General features: G+C 36.7%; 1 protein-coding gene across 2 annotated transcripts in view; it reads right to left on the bottom strand.

The window, feature by feature from the left end:
- The window catches only part of ADAMTS14 (ADAM metallopeptidase with thrombospondin type 1 motif 14), a 265,871-nt gene extending 247,344 nt beyond the window's left edge, over positions 1-18,527 (bottom strand). For both annotated transcript variants that reach the window (XM_053691940.1, XM_053691941.1), the window contains exons 1-2: positions 18,040-18,527; positions 14,970-15,361 (exon numbers count right to left, since the gene is read on the bottom strand). In XM_053691940.1, coding sequence (XP_053547915.1) covers positions 14,970-15,361; positions 18,040-18,124 — 477 coding nt within the window. In that variant the 5' untranslated portion in view covers positions 18,125-18,527. The remainder of the gene's footprint in view (positions 1-14,969; positions 15,362-18,039) is intronic.
- Positions 18,528-18,773: the final 246 nt, after the last annotated feature.

Raw genomic sequence — 18,773 nt, 5'->3', positions numbered from 1 at the left:
GGTTTGTAAATCACAGTCTGTACAGTGAGAGTGTGGTTTGTAAATCACAGTCTGTACAGTGAGAGTGAGGTTTGTAAATCACAGTCTGTACAGTGAGAGTGAGGTTTGTAAATCACAGTCTGTACAGTGAGAGTGAGGTCTGTAAATCACCAACTGTACAGTGAGAGTGAGGTTTGTAAATCACTGTCTGTACAGTGAAAGTGAGGTTTGTAAATCACAGTCTGTACAGTAAGAGTGAGGTATGTAAATCACAGTCCGTATAGTGAGAGTGAGGTTTGTAAATCACGGTCTGTACAGTGAGAGTGAGGTTTGTAAATCACAGTCTGTACAGTGAGAGTTTGGTTTGGAAATCCCGGTCTGTACAGTGAGAGTGAGGTTAGTAAATCACAGTCTGTACAGTAAGAGTGAGGTATGTAAATCATAGTCTGTATAGTGAGAGTGAGGTTTGGAAATCACGGTCTGTACAGTGAGAGTGTGGTTTGTAAACCACAGTCTGTACAGTGAGAGCGAGGTTTGTAAATCATAGTCTGTACAGTGAGACTATGGTTTGTAAATCACAGTCTGAACAGTGAGAGGGAGGTCTGTAAATCACAGTCTGTACAGTGAGAGGGAGGTTTGTAAATCACAGTCTGTACAGTGAGAGTGAGGTCTGTAAATCACAGTCTGTACAGTGAGAGTGAGGTCTGTAAATCACAGTCTGTACAGTGAGAGTGAGGTTTGTAAATCACAGTCTGTACAGTGAGAGTGAGGTTTGTAAATCACAGTCTGTACAGTGAGAGTGAGGTTTGTAAATCACAGTCTGTACAGTGAGAGTGAGGTCTGTAAATCACAGGCTGTACAGTGAGAGTGAGGATTGGAAATCACAGTCTGTACAGTGAGAGTGAGGTCTGTAAATCACAGTCTGTACAGTGAGAGTGAGGTTTGTAAATCACAGTCTGTACAGTGAGAGTGAGGTCTGTAAATCACAGTCTGTACAGTGAGAGTGAGGTTTAGAAATCCCGGTCTGTACAGTGAGAATGAGGTTAGTAAATCACAGTATGTACAGTAAGAGTGAGGTATGTAAATCACAGTCCGTATAGTGAGAGTGAGGTTTGGAAATCACGGTCTGTACAGTGAGAGTGAGGTTTGTAAACCACAGTCTGTACAGTGAGAGTCAGGTTTGTAAATCACTGACTGTACAGTGAGAGCGAGGTTTGTAAACCACAGTCTGTACAGTGAGAGCGAGGTTTGTAAATCGTAGTCTGTACAGTGAGAGTGAGGTTTGTGAATCACATCTGTACAGTGAGAGGGAGGTTTGTAAATCACAATGTGTACAGTGAGAGTGAGGTTTGTAAATCACAGTCTGTACAGGTGAGGTTTGTAAATCATAGTCTGTACAGTGAGAGGGAGGTTTGTAAATCACAATCTATACAGTGAGAGTGAGGTTTGTAAATCACAGTCTGTACAGTGAGAGTGAGGTTTGTAAATCACAGTCTGTACAGTGAGAGTGAGGTTTGTAAATCACAATCTGTACAGTGAGAGTGAGGTCTGTAAATCACAGTCTGTACAGTGAGAGTGAGGTTTGTAAATCACAGTCTGTACAGTGAGAGTGAGGTCTGTAAATCACAGTCTGTACAGTGAGAGTGAGGTTTGTAAATCACAGTCTGTACAGTGAGAGTGAGGTTTGTAAATCACAGTCTGTACAGTGAGAGTGAGGTCTGTAAATCACAGTCTGTACAGTGAGAGTGAGGTTTGTAAATCATAGTCTGTACAGTGAGAGTGAGGTTTGTAAATCACAGTCTGTACAGTGAGAGTTTGGTTTGTAAATAACAGTCTGTACAGTGAGAGTGAGGTTTGTAAATCACAGTCTGTACAGTGAGAGTGAGGTTTGTAAATCACAGTCTGTACAGTGAGAGTGAGGTTTGTAAATCACAGTCTGTACAGTGAGGTTTGTAAATCACAGGCTGTACAGTGAGAGTGAGGTCTGTAAATCACAGGCTGTACAGTTAGAGTGAGGTCTGTAAATCACAGTCTGTACAGTGAAAGTGAGGTCTGTAAATCACAGTCTGTACAGTGAGAGTGAGGTCTGTAAATCACAGCCTGTACAGTGAGAGTGAGGTTTGTAAATCATAGTCTGTACAGTGAGAGTGAGGTCTGTAAATCACAGTCTGTACAGTGAGAGTGAGGTTTGTAAATCACAGTCTGTATAGTGAGAGTGAGGTTTGTAAATCACGGTCTGTACAGTAAGAGTGAGGTATGTAAATCACAGTCTGTATAGTGAGAGTGAGGTTTGTAAATCACAGTCTGTATAGTGAGAGTGAAGTTTGTAAATCACGGTCTATACAGTAAGAGTGAGGTATGTAAATCACAGTCTGTATAGTGAGAGTGAGGTTTGGAAATCACGGTCTGTACAGTGAGAGTGTGGTTTGTAAACCACAGTCTGTACAGTGAGAGTGAGGTTTGTAAACCACAGTCTGTACAGTGAGAGTGAGGTTTGTAAATCACAGTCTGTATAGTGAGAGTGAGGTATGTAAATCACAGTCTGTATAGTGAGAGTGAGGTTTGGAAATCACGGTCTGTACAGTGAGAGTGTGGTTTGTAAACCACAGTCTGTACAGTGAGAGCGAGGTTTGTAAATCCTAGCCTGTACAGTGAGACTGGTTTGTAAATCACAGTCTGAACAGTGAGAGGGAGGTCTGTAAATCACAGTCTGTACAGTGAGAGAGAGGTTTGTAAATCACAGTCTGTACAGTGAGAGTGAGGTCTGTAAATCACGGTCTGTACAGTGAGAGTGAGGTCTGTAAATCACAGTCTGTACAGTGAGAGTGAGGTTTGTAAATCACAGTCTGTACAGTGAGAGTGAGGTTTGTAAATCACAGTCTGTACAGTGAGAGTGAGGTTTGTAAATCACGGTCTGTACAGTGAGAGTGAGGTTTGTAAATCACAGTCTGTACAGTGAGAGTGAAGTCTGTAAATCACAGTCTGTACAGTGAGAGTGAGGTTTGTAAATCACAGTCTGTACAGTGAGAGTGAGGTTTGTAAATCACGGTCTGTACAGTGAGAGTGAGGTTTGTAAATCACGGTCTGTACAGTGAGAGTGAGGTTTGTAAATCACAGTCTGTACAGTGAGAGTGAAGTCTGTAAATCACAGTCTGTACAGTGAGAGTGAGGTTTGTAAATCACAGTCTGTACAGTGAGAGTGAGGTCTGTAAATCACAGTCTGTACAGTAAGAGGAGGTCTGTAAATCACAGTCTGTACAGTGAGAGTGAGGTTTGTAAATCACAGTCTGTACAGTGAGAGTGAAGTCTGTAAATCACAGTCTGTACAGTGAGAGTGAGGTTTGTAAATCACAGTCTGTACAGTGAGAGTGAGGTCTGTAAATCACAGTCTGTACAATGAGAGTGAGGTCTGTAAATCACAGTCTGTCCAGTGAGAGTGAGGTCTGTAAATCACGGTCTGTACAGTGAGAGTGAAGTCTGTAAATCACAGTCTGTACAGTGAGAGTGAGGTTAGTAAATCACTGTCTGTACAGTGAGAGTGAGGTTTGTAAATCACAGTCTGTACAGTGAGAGTGAAGTCTGTAAATCACAGTCTGTACAGTGAGAGTGAGATTTGTAAATCACAGTCTGTACAGTGAGAGTGAGATTTGTAAATCACAGTCTGTACAGTGAGAGTGAGGTTTGTAAATCACAGTCTGTACAGTGAGAGTGAAGTCTGTAAATCACAGTCTGTACAGTGAGAGTGAGGTCTGTAAATCACTGTCTGTACAGTGAGAGTGAGGTTTGTAAATCATGGTCTGTACAGTGAGAGTGAGGTCTGTAAATCACAGTCTGTACATTGAGAGTGAGGTTTGTAAATCACAGTCTGTACAGTGAGAGTGAGGTTTGTAAATCATAGTCTGTACAGTGAGAGTGAGGTTTGTAAATCACAGTCTGTACAGTGAGAGTGAGGTTTGTAAATCACAGTCTGTACAGTGAGAGTGAGGTTTGTAAATCACAGTGTGTACAGTGAGAGTGAGGTCTGTAAATCACAGTCTGTACAGTGAGAGTGAGGTCTGTAAATCACAGTCTGTACAGTGAGAGTGAGGTTTGTAAATCACAGTCTGTACAGTGAGAGTGAGGTTTGTAAATCACGGTCTGTACAGTGAGAGTGAGGTTTGTAAATCACGGTCTGTACAGTGAGAGTGAGGTTTGTAAATCACAGTCTGTACAGTGAGAGTGAAGTCTGTAAATCACAGTCTGTACAGTGAGAGTGAGGTTTGTAAATCACAGTCTGTACAGTGAGAGTGAGGTCTGTAAATCACAGTCTGTACAGTAAGAGGAGGTCTGCAAATCACAGTCTGTACAGTGAGAGTGAGGTTTGTAAATCACAGTCTGTACAGTGAGAGTGAAGTCTGTAAATCACAGTCTGTACAGTGAGAGTGAGGTTTGTAAATCACAGTCTGTACAGTGAGAGTGAGGTCTGTAAATCAGAATCTGTACAATGAGAGTGAGGTCTGTAAATCACAGTCTGTCCAGTGAGAGTGAGGTCTGTAAATCACGGTCTGTACAGTGAGAGTGAAGTCTGTAAATCACAGTCTGTACAGTGAGAGTGAGGTTAGTAAATCACTGTCTGTACAGTGAGAGTGAGGTTTGTAAATCACAGTCTGTACAGTGAGAGTGAAGTCTGTAAATCACAGTCTGTACAGTGAGAGTGAGATTTGTAAATCACAGTCTGTACAGTGAGAGTGAGATTTGTAAATCACAGTCTGTACAGTGAGAGTGAGGTTTGTAAATCACAGTCTGTACAGTGAGAGTGAAGTCTGTAAATCACAGTCTGTATAGTGAGAGTGAGGTCTGTAAATCACTGTCTGTACAGTGAGAGTGAGGTTTGTAAATCATGGTCTGTACAGTGAGAGTGAGGTCTGTAAATCACAGTCTGTACATTGAGAGTGAGGTTTGTAAATCACAGTCTGTTCATTGAGAGTGAGGTTTGTAAATCACAGTCTGTACAGTGAGAGTGAAGTCTGTAAATCACAGTCTGTACAGTGAGAGTGAGGTTTGTAAATCACAGTCTGTACAGTGAGAGTGAGGTCTGTAAATCACAGTCTGTACAATGAGAGTGAGGTCTGTAAATCACAGTCTGTCCAGTGAGAGTGAGGTCTGTAAATCACGGTCTGTACAGTGAGAGTGAAGTCTGTAAATCACAGTCTGTACAGTGAGAGTGAGGTTAGTAAATCACTGTCTGTACAGTGAGAGTGAGGTTTGTAAATCACAGTCTGTACAGTGAGAGTGAAGTCTGTAAATCACAGTCTGTACAGTGAGAGTGAGATTTGTAAATCACAGTCTGTACAGTGAGAGTGAGATTTGTAAATCACAGTCTGTACAGTGAGAGTGAGGTTTGTAAATCACAGTCTGTACAGTGAGAGTGAAGTCTGTAAATCACAGTCTGTACAGTGAGAGTGAGGTCTGTAAATCACAGTCTGTACAGTGAGAGTGAGGTTTGTAAATCATGGTCTGTACAGTGAGAGTGAGGTCTGTAAATCACAGTCTGTACATTGAGAGTGAGGTTTGTAAATCACAGTCTGTACAGTGAGAGTGAGGTTTGTAAATCACAGTCTGTACAGTGAGAGTGAGGTTTGTAAATCACAGTCTGTACAGTGAGAGTGAGGTTTGTAAATCACAGTCTGTACAGTGAGAGTGAGGTTTGTAAATCACAGTCTGTACAGTGAGAGTGAGGTCTGTAAATCACAGTCTGTACAGTGAGAGTGAGGTCTGTAAATCACAGTCTGTACAGTGAGAGTGAGGTTTGTAAATCACAGTCTGTACAGTGAGAGTGAGGTTTGTAAATCACGGTCTGTACAGTGAGAGTGAGGTTTGTAAATCACGGTCTGTACAGTGAGAGTGAGGTTTGTAAATCACAGTCTGTACAGTGAGAGTGAAGTCTGTAAATCACAGTCTGTACAGTGAGAGTGAGGTTTGTAAATCACAGTCTGTACAGTGAGAGTGAGGTCTGTAAATCACAGTCTGTACAGTAAGAGGAGGTCTGTAAATCACAGTCTGTACAGTGAGAGTGAGGTTTGTAAATCACAGTCTGTACAGTGAGAGTGAAGTCTGTAAATCACAGTCTGTACAGTGAGAGTGAGGTTTGTAAATCACAGTCTGTACAGTGAGAGTGAGGTCTGTAAATCAGAATCTGTACAATGAGAGTGAGGTCTGTAAATCACAGTCTGTCCAGTGAGAGTGAGGTCTGTAAATCACGGTCTGTACAGTGAGAGTGAAGTCTGTAAATCACAGTCTGTACAGTGAGAGTGAGGTTAGTAAATCACTGTCTGTACAGTGAGAGTGAGGTTTGTAAATCACAGTCTGTACAGTGAGAGTGAAGTCTGTAAATCACAGTCTGTACAGTGAGAGTGAGATTTGTAAATCACAGTCTGTACAGTGAGAGTGAGATTTGTAAATCACAGTCTGTACAGTGAGAGTGAGGTTTGTAAATCACAGTCTGTACAGTGAGAGTGAAGTCTGTAAATCACAGTCTGTATAGTGAGAGTGAGGTCTGTAAATCACTGTCTGTACAGTGAGAGTGAGGTTTGTAAATCATGGTCTGTACAGTGAGAGTGAGGTCTGTAAATCACAGTCTGTACATTGAGAGTGAGGTTTGTAAATCACAGTCTGTACAGTGAGAGTGAGGTTTGTAAATCACAGTCTGTACAGTGAGAGTGAGGTTTGTAAATCACAGTCTGTACAGTGAGAGTGAGGTTTGTAAATCACAGTCTGTACAGTGAGAGTGAGGTTTGTAAATCACAGTGTGTACAGTGAGAGTGAGGTCTGTAAATCACAGTCTGTACAGTGAGAGTGAGGTCTGTAAATCACAGTCTGTACAGTGAGAGTGAGGTTTGTAAATCACAGTCTGTACAGTTAGAGTGAGATCTGTAAATCACAGTCCGTACAGTGAGAGTGAGGTCTTTAAATCACTGTCTGTACAGTGAGAGTGAGGTCTGTAAATCACAGTCTGTACAGTGAGGTCTGTAAATCACAGTCTGTACAGTGAGAGTGAGGTCTATAAATCACTGTCTGTACAGTGAGAGTGAGGTTTGTAAATCACAGTCTGTACAGTGAGAGTGAGGTCTGTAAATCACAGTCTGTACAGTGAGAGTGAGGTCTGTAAATCACAGTCTGTACAGTGAGGTCTGTAAATCACAGTCTGTACAGTGAGAGTGAGGTCTGTAAATCACAGTCTGTACAGTGAGGTTTGTAAATCACAGTCTGTACAGTGAGAGTGAGGTTTGTAAATCACAGTCTGTACAGTGAGAGTGAGGTCTGTAAATCACAGTCTGTACAGTGAGAGTGAGGTCTGTAAATCACAGTCTGTACAGTGAGGTCTGTAAATCACAGTCTGTACAGTGAGAGTGAGGTCTGTAAATCACAGTCTGTACAGTGAGGTTTGTAAATCACAGTCTGTACAGTGAGAGTGAGGTTTGTAAATCATGGTCTGTACAGTGAGAGTGAGGTTTGTAAATCACAGTCTGTACAGTGAGAGTGAGGTCTGTAAATCAGTCTGTACAGTGAGAGTGAGGTCTGTAAATCACAGTCTGTACAGTGAGAGTGAGGTTTGTAAATCACAGTCTGTACAGTGAGAGTGAGGTTTGTAAATCCCAGTCTGTACAGTGAGAGTGAGGTTTGTAAATCACAGTCTGTACAGTGAGAGTGAGGTTTGTAAATCACAATCTGTACAGTGAGAGTGAGGTTTGTAAATCACAGTCTGTACAGTGAGAGTGAGGTCTGTAAATCAGTCTGTACAGTGAGAGTGAGGTCTGTAAATCACAGTCTGTACAGTGAGAGTGAGGTTTGTAAATCACAATCTGTACAGTGAGAGTGAGGTTTGTAAATCACAGTCAGTACAGTGAGAGTGAGGTCTGTAAATCACAGTCTGTACAGTGAGAGTGAGGTTTGTAAATCACAGTCTGTACAGTGAGAGTGAGGTTTGTAAATCACAGTCTGTACAGTGAGAGTGAGGTTTGTAAATCACAGTCTGTACAGTGAGAGTGAGGTCTGTAAATCACAATCTGTACAGTGAGAGTGAGGTTTGTAAATCACAGTCTGTACAGTGAGAGTGAGGTCTGTAAATCACAGTCTGTACAGTGAGAGTGAGGTTTGTAAATCACAATCTGTACAGTGAGAGTGAGGTTTGTAAATCACAGTCTGTACAGTGAGAGTGAGGTCTGTAAATCACAGTCTGTACAGTGAGCGTGAGGTTTGTAAATCATAGTCTGTACAGTGAGAGTGAGGTTTGTAAATCACAGTCTGTACAGTGAGAGTGAGGTCTGTAAATCACAGTTTGTACAGTGAGCGTGAGGTTTGTAAATCACAGTCTGTACAGTGAGAGTGAGGTCTGTAAATCACAGTTTGTACAGTGAGCGTGAGGTTTGTAAATCACAGTCTGTACAGTGAGAGTGAGGTCTGTAAATCATAGTCAGTACAGTGAGAGTGAGGTTTGTAAATCACAGTCTGTACAGTGAGAGTGAGGTTTGTAAATCACAGTCTGTACAGTGAGAGTGAGGTCTGTAAATCAGTCTGTACAGTGAGAGTGAGGTTTGTAAATCACAGTCTGTACAGTGAGAGTGAGGTTTGTAAATCACAGTCTGTACAGTGAGAGTGAGGTTTGTAAATCACAGTCTGTACAGTGAGAGTGAGGTTTGTAAATCACAGTCTGTACAGTGAGAGTGAGGTCTGTAAATCACAGTCTGTACAGTGAGAATGAGGTCTGTAAATCACAGTCTGTACAGTGAGAGTGAGGTTTGTAAATCACAGTCTGTACAGTGAGAGTGAGGTTTGTAAATCACAGTCTGTACAGTGAGAGTGAGGTCTGTAAATCACGGTCTGTACAGTGAGAGTGAGGTCTGTAAATCACAGTCTGTACAGTGAGAGTGAGGTTTGTAAATCACAATCTGTACAGTGAGAGTGAATATTAAAAATTTCAAAAAAATATAATTGATCTAACATGCTCAGTATCTCCATAATGCCCATATACAAATACCATTCATATTGTTTAACACTACGAGGCCTATTTAACAAAGGTCTGTTGGACCTGATCCGACAGTGCAGATCAGGTCCGACAGACCTCGCTTAATGCAGAGAGCAATACGCTCTCCGTATTCAGCATTGCACCAGCAGTTCTTGTGATCTGCTGGTGCAACGCCACCCCCTGCAGACTCGCGGCCAATCAGCCGCCAGCAGGGGGTTGTCAATTAACCCGATCGTACTCGATCGAGTTGAATTGTGGCGATCTCTATCCGCCTCCTCAGAGCAAGCGGACAGGTTATGGAGCAGCAGTCTTTAGACCGCTGCTCCATAACTTGCGTTTCTGGCGAGTCTGAAGACTTGCCAGAAACACAGGCCCTCAAGCCCTCAGACACAGACTTCATTAACTCTTTTAACCCATTTGTTACAACCTATTATTTTCAGTTATCAGTGCTGTTGTGGGAAAATGGAGGTCCAGTCTGGTGTTAGTTAGCATTGGCCTATTTTCCATTGAGGTGGTAAAGTTTGGAAACGGGTGGTAAAATAAAAATTCTCCTTGGACTTTAATGGAGACAAATATATTTTACCACCAGTTTACAAACTTTAGTACCTCAATGAAAAATAGGCCAGTGTCAACTGTGTTTGACTCAGAAAGATTGTGATCACTTTGTTAAGTAAAAATGATCCAAAGCAATATTTGTTTTTTATATTTGATATTTTTATATTTTTTTGATCGAGGTTACTGTCCTTTTAGATCGATTTTTACATATAATGGCATTGATTGTTTTGTTTATATGCACTTATTATTTTGTAAAATACAAACAACACTATAAAGTATAACATTTGATTATTGCAACAGAAGTAAATAAACAAATCTGCAAACTCTTTCAATAACTGATGCAATAACATTGTAACAAATTAATCTGTGAAAATATTACATTACACTAGTGATAAATGTGTAATGCAAACATATAATGTTTAACATGTGTGCATATTGAGGTGTGGTTAAATCTCTGAGTAAAGGATTACTCATGCTGAAATTCCTAAAGCCCTGGAACACATTCAAAATAAAAAGGGCACATGGCTAATTTGCATATCCGACTGATAAATTGTATCCCAAGTCATGCATTTCTTTTTGCTAAAACTATTTCTGCCAGTTTGCCAGTGGCAACAATCTTCAGTTACAAACATTATACACGTTTGGTATGTGATGTACTTGTAGATATAATCATTTACCATTGCATTAGCAATCAATGCTTTTCAGCCTGTTTATTCCTTGTCCTGCATATATTTTGGGAACCAGGCACATTACCAAATATATATATAATATATCACCAAAGCAAATTGGATTTTTATTTTATTCCAGACTTTTATTTTATTCATTTAAATTTGATTTCCATCTCCCATTAAATAATAATAAAAGTATTGTCTATTCAATGCACTTTTATGCACCAGCTCAGACTTAATTGGCGGCAGCTAATAAATATTAGTTATTATTATCAAATACAACTTCCTATGGATCTAACAAGTAGGATCTATTGCATTACACTAAGTCTTGTATTTTGTGATATTTTGAAAGCTGCACTTGTAACAAATATACTGTTTTATCATAGGTCAACTGATAAACATTTTGAATGAGAACCAGGACATGTAAGATAGTGCAAGAGTGAGCCAAGCGCTCAGCCAAAAGCAAAGAACGATTCCAAGAACATCAAACTACTATTTACAGTTCAGAAAAAAAGCCAGTAATGTAACCCATGCAAATCGCAATCACTTAGACCTTCATAACTCTCCCATCCCTGGAAATAACCTCACACAAGAGACAACTGAGAATATTTTTGGCATCTGCCAAGTTGTCAAGAGTTGACGTTGTTCCATGAGTTATAATGGGAAGTCATTAGATATGAACAGCTGGGTCAACTCCAATAAACATTCAACCAGCAGTGCAAAAAGAACCTCTATTATAATCAAATGCATTTTATTTTCTGTAAGACCGTTCTATTTACATATTTATGTACAGGGAAATGTGTCTATAGCCACTGTGTTTCCAGCTATGATGAAAATTATGGAGAGGCTTTCAAATATGTAAGTCATACAATGGCTAGAGTTTAAGGTATATCACTTACATGCACACAACCTTACAGTTCAACAGTTTAAACACTCTTTAGACATGTATAACGGTATAGTACAGTGTATTATAGAATAGTACAGTACATTATAGTATAGATTAGTACAGTACAGTACAGTATAATATAGAATAGTACAGTACAGTACAGTGTATTATAGAATAGTACAGTACAGTATAGTATAATATAGAATAGTACAGTACAGTACAGTGTATTATAGAATAGCACAGTACAGTATAATATAGAATAGTACAGTACAGTACAGTGTATTATAGAATAGTACAGTAAGTATAGTATAATATAGAATAGTACAGTACAGTACAGTGTATTATAGAATAGTACAGTACAGTATAGTATAATATAGAATAGTACAGTACAGTACAGTGTATTATAGAATAGTACAGTACAGTACAGTATAATATAGAATACTACAGTACAGTGTATTATAGAATAGTACAGTATAGTATAGTATAGAATAGTACAGTACAGTACAGTATAATATAGAATAGTACAGTACAGTGTATTATAGAATAGTACAGTACAGTATAGTATAGTATAGTATAGAATAGTACAGTACAGTACAGTGTATTATAGAATAGTACAGTACAGTATAGTATAATATAGAATAGTACAGTACAGTACAGTGTATTATAGAATAGTACAGTACAGTATAATATAGAATACTACAGTACAGTGTATTATAGAATAGTACAGTATAGTATAGTATAGAATAATACAGTACAGTACAGTATAATATAGAATAGTACAGTACAGTGTATTATAGAATAGTACAGTACAGTATAGTATAGTATAGAATAGTACAGTACAGTACAGAATAATATAGAATAGTACAGTACAGTACAGTGTATTATAGAATAGTACAGTACAGTATAGTATAATATAGAATAGTACAGTACAGTACAGTGTATTATAGAATAGTACAGTACAGTATAATATAGAATACTACAGTACAGTGTATTATAGAATAGTACAGTATAGTATAGTATAGAATAGTACAGTACAGTACAGTATAATATAGAATAGTACAGTACAGTGTATTATAGAATAGTACAGTACAGTATAGTATAGTATAGTATAGAATAGTACAGTACAGTGTATTATAGAATAGTACAGTACAGTACAGTGTATTATAGAATAGTACAGTATAGTATAGTATAGAATAGTACAGTACAGTACAGTATAATATAGAATAGTACAGTACAGTGTATTATAGAATAGTACAGTACAGCATAGTATAGTATAGAATAGTACAGTACAGTACAGTGTATTATAGAATAGTACAGTACAGTGTATTATAGAATAGTACAGTATAGTATAGTATAGAATAGTACAGTACAGTGTATTATAGAATAGTACAGTACAGTGTATTATAGAATAGTACAGTACAGTGTATTATAGAATGGTACAGTACAGTATATTATAGAATGATACAGTACAGTTGAATTTAGTATAGTATATTACAAAATAGTACAGTATAGTACCGTACAGTATAGTATAATACAGTACAGTATAGTATAGTACAGTACAGTATAGTATAGTACAGTATAGTACAGTATAGTATAGTACAGTACTAGTATTGCACAGTATAGTATGGTATAGTATAGTACAGTACAGTTTAGTACAGTACAATTTAGTATATTATAGTGCAGTACATTATAGTATAGTACAGTACAGTATAGTATATTATAGTACAGTACAGTATAGTACAGTATAGTATAGTACAGTGCAGTATAGTACAGTACAGTATAGTATTGCACAGTATAGTATAGTATAATAAGTATAGTACAGTATAATAAAGTATAGTATAATATAGTACAGTATAGTATAATAAAGTATAGTTTAATAAAGTATAGTATAGTAAAGTATAGTATAATAAAGTATAGTATAGTGTAATAAAGTATAGTATAATAAAGTATAGCATAGTATAATACAGTATAGTATAATAAAGAATAGTATAATAAAGTATAGTATGGTATAATACAGTATAGTATAATAAAGTATAGTATAATAAAGTATAGTATAGTATAATACAGTATAGTATAATAAAGTATAGTGTAATAAAGTATAGTATAGTATAATAAAGTATAGTATAGTATAATACAGTATAGTATAATAAAGTATAGTGTAATAAAATATAGTATATAATAACAAAGTGTAGTGTAGTATTATAAAGTATAGTGTAATAAAGTATAGTATAGTATAATAAAGTATAATAAAGTATAGTGTAATAAAATATAGTATATAATAACAAAGTGTAGTGTAGTATTATAAAGTATAGTGTAATAAAGTATAGTATAGTATAATAAAGTATAATAAAGTATAGTGTAATAAAGTATAGTATAGTATAGTATAATACAGTATAGTATAATAAAGTATAGTGTAATAAAGTATATTGTAAAAAAGTATAGTATAGTATAATAAAGTATAGTATAATAAAGTATAGTGTAATAAAGTATAGTATAGTATAATAAAGTGTAGTATAGTATAATACAGTATAGTATAATAAAGTATAGTATAGTATAATAAAGTACAGTATAGTATAATACAGTATAGTATAATAAAGTAAAGTATAATACAGTATAGTATAGTATAATAAAGTGTAGTATAGTATAATACAGTATAGTATAATAAAGTGTAGTATAGTATAATATAGTATAGTATAATACAGTATAATATAATAAAGTATAGTGTAATAAAGTATAGTATAGTATAATACAGTATAGTATAATAAAGTATAGTATAGTATAGTATAATAAAGTATAGTATAGTATAATACAGTATAGTATAATAAAGTATAGTATAATTCAGTATAGTATAGTATAATAAAGTATACTATAGTATAGTATAGTATAATAAAGTATAGTATAGTATAATACAGTATAGTATAATAAAGTATAGTATAATACAGTATAGTATAGTATAATAAAGTATAGTATAATAAAGTATAATACAGTATAGTATAATAAAGTATAGTATAGTATAATAAAGTATAGTATAGTATAATAAAGTATAGTATAGTATAGTATAATAAAGTATAGTATAGTATAATAAAATGTAGTATAGTACAATACAGTATAGTATAATAAAATATAGTATAATACAGTATAGTATAGTATAGTATAATAAAGTATAGTATAGTATAGCATAGTATAATAAAGTATAGTATAGTATAATAAAGTATAATACAGTATAGTATAATAAAGTATGGTATAGTATAGTATAATAAAGTATAGTATAGTATAGTATAATAAAGTATAGTATAGTATAGTATAATAAAGTATAGTATAGTATAATAAAGTATAGTATAGTATAGTATAATAAAGTATAGTATAATAAAGTATAAAGTATAATACAGTATAGTATAATAAAATGTAGTATAGTACAATACAGCATAGTATAATAAAGTATAGTATAGTATAGTATAATAAAGTATAGTATAATAAAGTATAATACAGTATAGTATAATAAAATGTAGTATAGTACAATACAGTATAGTATAATAAAGTATAGTATAGTATAATAAAGTATAATACAGTATAGTATAATAAAATGTAGTATAGTACAATACAGTATAGTATAATAAAATGTAGTATAGTACAATACAGTATAGTATAATAAAATGTAGTATAGTACAATACAGTATAGTATAATAAAATATAGCATACTATAAATGCTTAGAATAGTGATAATGCTAGCCCATGGTTATACAGTGTATCATATTTAGCTAAAATGTAGGTCATGAAGGAAACTTTTAGAAAGGTTACAAAACTGATAAACAAACAGCTCAAATGAATTATTTTAAGGGACAATCTACATAAATAGGTGGTTGTCAGTTTATCTTACCAGTCCGTCACAATTGCTAATGGCTACAGTAGCGTCTGGCATGTCTGTGATACCTCCTGTATACACACATCCAGCCTGGATAGTCTCCTGAGATATCTCCTGGAAATCCTCCTGCCACTCTACTGTGGCCCCATGAGAAACCAGACGAGTTTTTGGCTTAAGGCGCAGATGCAGTTGTTTCCCAAAAATGGTGACATTAAAGAATAACCACTGATCAATGGCATGACTTCCTGATGGATCTGGGGCGCTGCGGGCCACCCTCTGATGTTCTGAGTTTACCCAGTCGCTGTGACTTCTGGTTGTAGATACCACGTGGGACAGATATCTACCCAGGTGATCTGTGCTGAAGGGGACAATCACACCATATTCACTTAGTTTTCCAGAGAGAGATTCTGATGGAAATAAATAAAAACTTGATAAGTCTTAAGAAGCAAACACCTGAGAATTCAGACAATTTACTTGTGTCCTTAAAACTGAATATTTCAACTATACCTTTAATTCTGGTCACCCAATAGAAGTGGCCAAACCCACTAACATGATTTGGTCCTAGAAATGTTATGTTATCTTGTTAAAATCATAAACAGAAATACCATAATATAAACATGAACACAAATATTATATTCCCTCACCTTTCACTTCCCTCTCCTCAAAAATCACAAATCTTTAACAGCTGGGACCGTAACTCTTCTGCATTTAGTAATTTACTTGTTTGTATTTAATTATTTGTACCCTAATTGTTTTGTTTGTGTTTGTTTGTGTGTGAGTATAAGTTTGTGTGTGTATGTGTGTGAGTTTGCGTGTGTGCTTTTGTGTGTATGTGTGTGTGTGTGTGTGAGTTTATGTGTGTGTGAGTTTGTATGTAGGTTTGTGTATGTGTGTGAGTTTGTGTGTGTGCTTTTGTGTGTGTGTGTATGTGTGTGTGTGTTTGTGTGTATATATGTGTGTTTATATATGTGTGTGTGTAAGTTTGTGTATGTGTGTGCGTTTGTGTGTGCTTGTGTCTGTATATGTGTGACTGTGTGTGTATGTGTGTTTATATATGTGTGTGTAAGTTTGTGTATGTGTTTGTGTGTTTATGTGTGTGTGTGTGTTTGTGTGTGTATATGTGTGTTTGTGTATTTGTGTGTGTGTATTTGTGTGCATGTTTGTGTGTGTATATGTGTGTATGTGTATATGTGTGTGTGTGTGTTTATTTATCTATGTGTATGTATGTGTGTGCTTGGGATTGTATGTGTATATATGTGTGTGTGTGTATTTGTGTGTGTGTTTGTGTGTGTATTTGTGTGTGTGTGTATGTGTGTGTGTGTGTATTTGTGTGTGTGTGTATTTGTGTGCGTGTTTGTGTGTGTATATGTGTGTGTGTGTATGTGTATATGTGTGTGTGTGTGTTTATTTATCTATGTGTATGTATGTGTGTGCTTGGGATTGTATGTGTATATATGTGTGTGTGTGTATTTGTGTGTGTGTTTGTGTGTGTATTTGTGTGTGTGTGTATGTGTGTGTGTGTGTATATGTGTGTGTGTGTATTTGTGTGCGTGTTTGTGTGTGTATATGTGTGTGTGTGTATGTGTATATGTGTGTGTGTGTGTTTATTTATCTATGTGTATGTATGTGTGTGCTTGGGATTGTATGTGTATATATGTGTGTGTGTGTATTTGTGTGCGTGTTTGTGTGTGTATATGTGTGTGTGTGTATGTGTATATGTGTGTGTGTGTGTTTATTTATCTATGTGTATGTATGTGTGTGCTTGGGATTGTATGTGTATATATGTGTGTGTGTGTATTTGTGTGTGTGTTTGTGTGTGTATTTGTGTGTGTGTGTATGTGTGTGTGTGTGTATTTGTGTGTGTGTGTATTTGTGTGTGTGTTTGTGTGTGTATATGTGTGTGTGTGTATGTGTATATGTGTGTGTGTGTGTTTATTTATCTATGTGTATGTATGTGTGTGCTTGGGATTGTATGTGTATATATGTGTGTGTGTGTATTTGTGTGTGTGTTTGTGTGTGTATTTGTGTGTGTGTGTATGTGTGTGTGTGTGTATTTGTGTGTGTGTGTATTTGTGTGCGTGTTTGTGTGTGTATATGTGTGTGTGTGTATGTGTATATGTGTGTGTGTGTGTTTATTTATCTATGTGTATGTATGTGTGTGCTTGGGATTGTATGTGTATATATATATATTTATGCATACATACATCAAACACATTAAATTATGTAGGAGGATATAAGCAATAAATAGATTTGCCATCTACATATTTGCATTATTGTCTCCGTGCCAGGGGGAAAGAGCAGGACTGAGGGTCTGCAACCCCCCCCCCCCTCTACAAACAGCAAGGTTTAGTGACACCTGTCATAACAAAAGTAGCCACTAATAACTCACAGACCTCAGGGCTCAGGTTGGTGGCTCTGCACAGAGAGCTGTTTGCAAGCATTTTTATGTCCTGCACCTAATGCCACTAGACACAGGCCCTGGGAAAACTGAATTTTATAGCTACGAACTGGTAAATCAGCTCCTCTGGGTATTAGTGATCGGTGTCACTTCAGACTACACATCCCATTCATTTGTACACTAAAAAAACTAACAACCAGATTAGGTTACATGGCTTTAAAAGAGGAATGAGTGTGGTTATTTAAAACACTAGAGGCAACAAATCCTGAATGGTTTTCTTCATGGTAGCTGAGAGTCAATGAAGCAGTCATTAACCCCTTCCTGACAGAGACAGCTGAGAGCTTTGGCTTTACACTGCACATGCAGAGACCCTCTTACTGACAGTGTAAAGTGTTAATATATATACCATTCATATTCAGGACTCCAGCTATTGACGTCAGCAGGAGTTTTGTCTCGAGATACACAGCACTGATATATAATGAGCTCCAGTCAGCAAGCACAGCTCCAAATAAACCATTCTGATTCTGAGGTTAGGTAAACAGTACATTTATATTTTAAAAGCAAATACAACTGCACAAATAAATACAAGAGTTAAAACTATCCCTTACTTACAACCTATACATTGCAAACACCAGGTAAATGCTATACTTTATTTGAGAAGTTTTGTTAGTTTGGATAAATTCCTACCTTTTGTAAAGAAGGAATCCACAGGCAGGCAGCAGACAGAAAATAGAAAGCAAACAAATATTCCATACATGCAGATACAATCCATTGGGGAGGCTGAGGCTGTGTGTATTTGCTATCCTAGGCAAGAAGTTCAATGAATTAAATAATATCCAGTAGGTGAGCAGCTTTTCCTGCTTTTGAAGATTCTTCAAGTTTGTTGCTAGCATAGAAATAAGAGAGAGGGAGAGAGAGGTCTTGTGCACAGCCAGCCTTTAACAATCTGCTCCCCTCTTGCCAGCACTCAGCAGACTGACACATCAGAAGAGGCACACTCTGTAAGGCTGGGAGGGGGAACCAGCACAGCCACTGATACACTCTTTTTTGGACCCTTGTGAACTGTGCCTAACCAGGAGAAACCCCATCCATTCAGCAATAGAAGATGCAGGAAAGAGGAGGAGAGAATTAGTGTGGATAGAGGGAGCACTGGATAGTGCATTGCAGCTCCCAGCCTGAGGATGCAGGGACTAACATCAGAGGGTGCTGGAGACACACCCTGGGTATTCTCTGGCCCTCCTATGGGCACAGAGGGGCTCCCATAGCAGAACTGTGAAGCTACCCCCAGTGTCCCAGAGAAAATGCTCAGCTGTGCTTAATAAACACATAAACGCAGCATGAACAATGTATTTATATTATATAACCATGAGGATATTATTATTATTATTATTATTATACAGTATTATTATTTAATTATTATT

The sequence above is a fragment of the Bombina bombina genome, chromosome 9, assembly GCF_027579735.1.
Source record: "Bombina bombina isolate aBomBom1 chromosome 9, aBomBom1.pri, whole genome shotgun sequence".
In the NCBI taxonomy this organism is placed as follows: Eukaryota; Metazoa; Chordata; class Amphibia; order Anura; family Bombinatoridae; genus Bombina; species Bombina bombina.
This window is presented reverse-complemented; position numbering and strand designations above follow the sequence as displayed.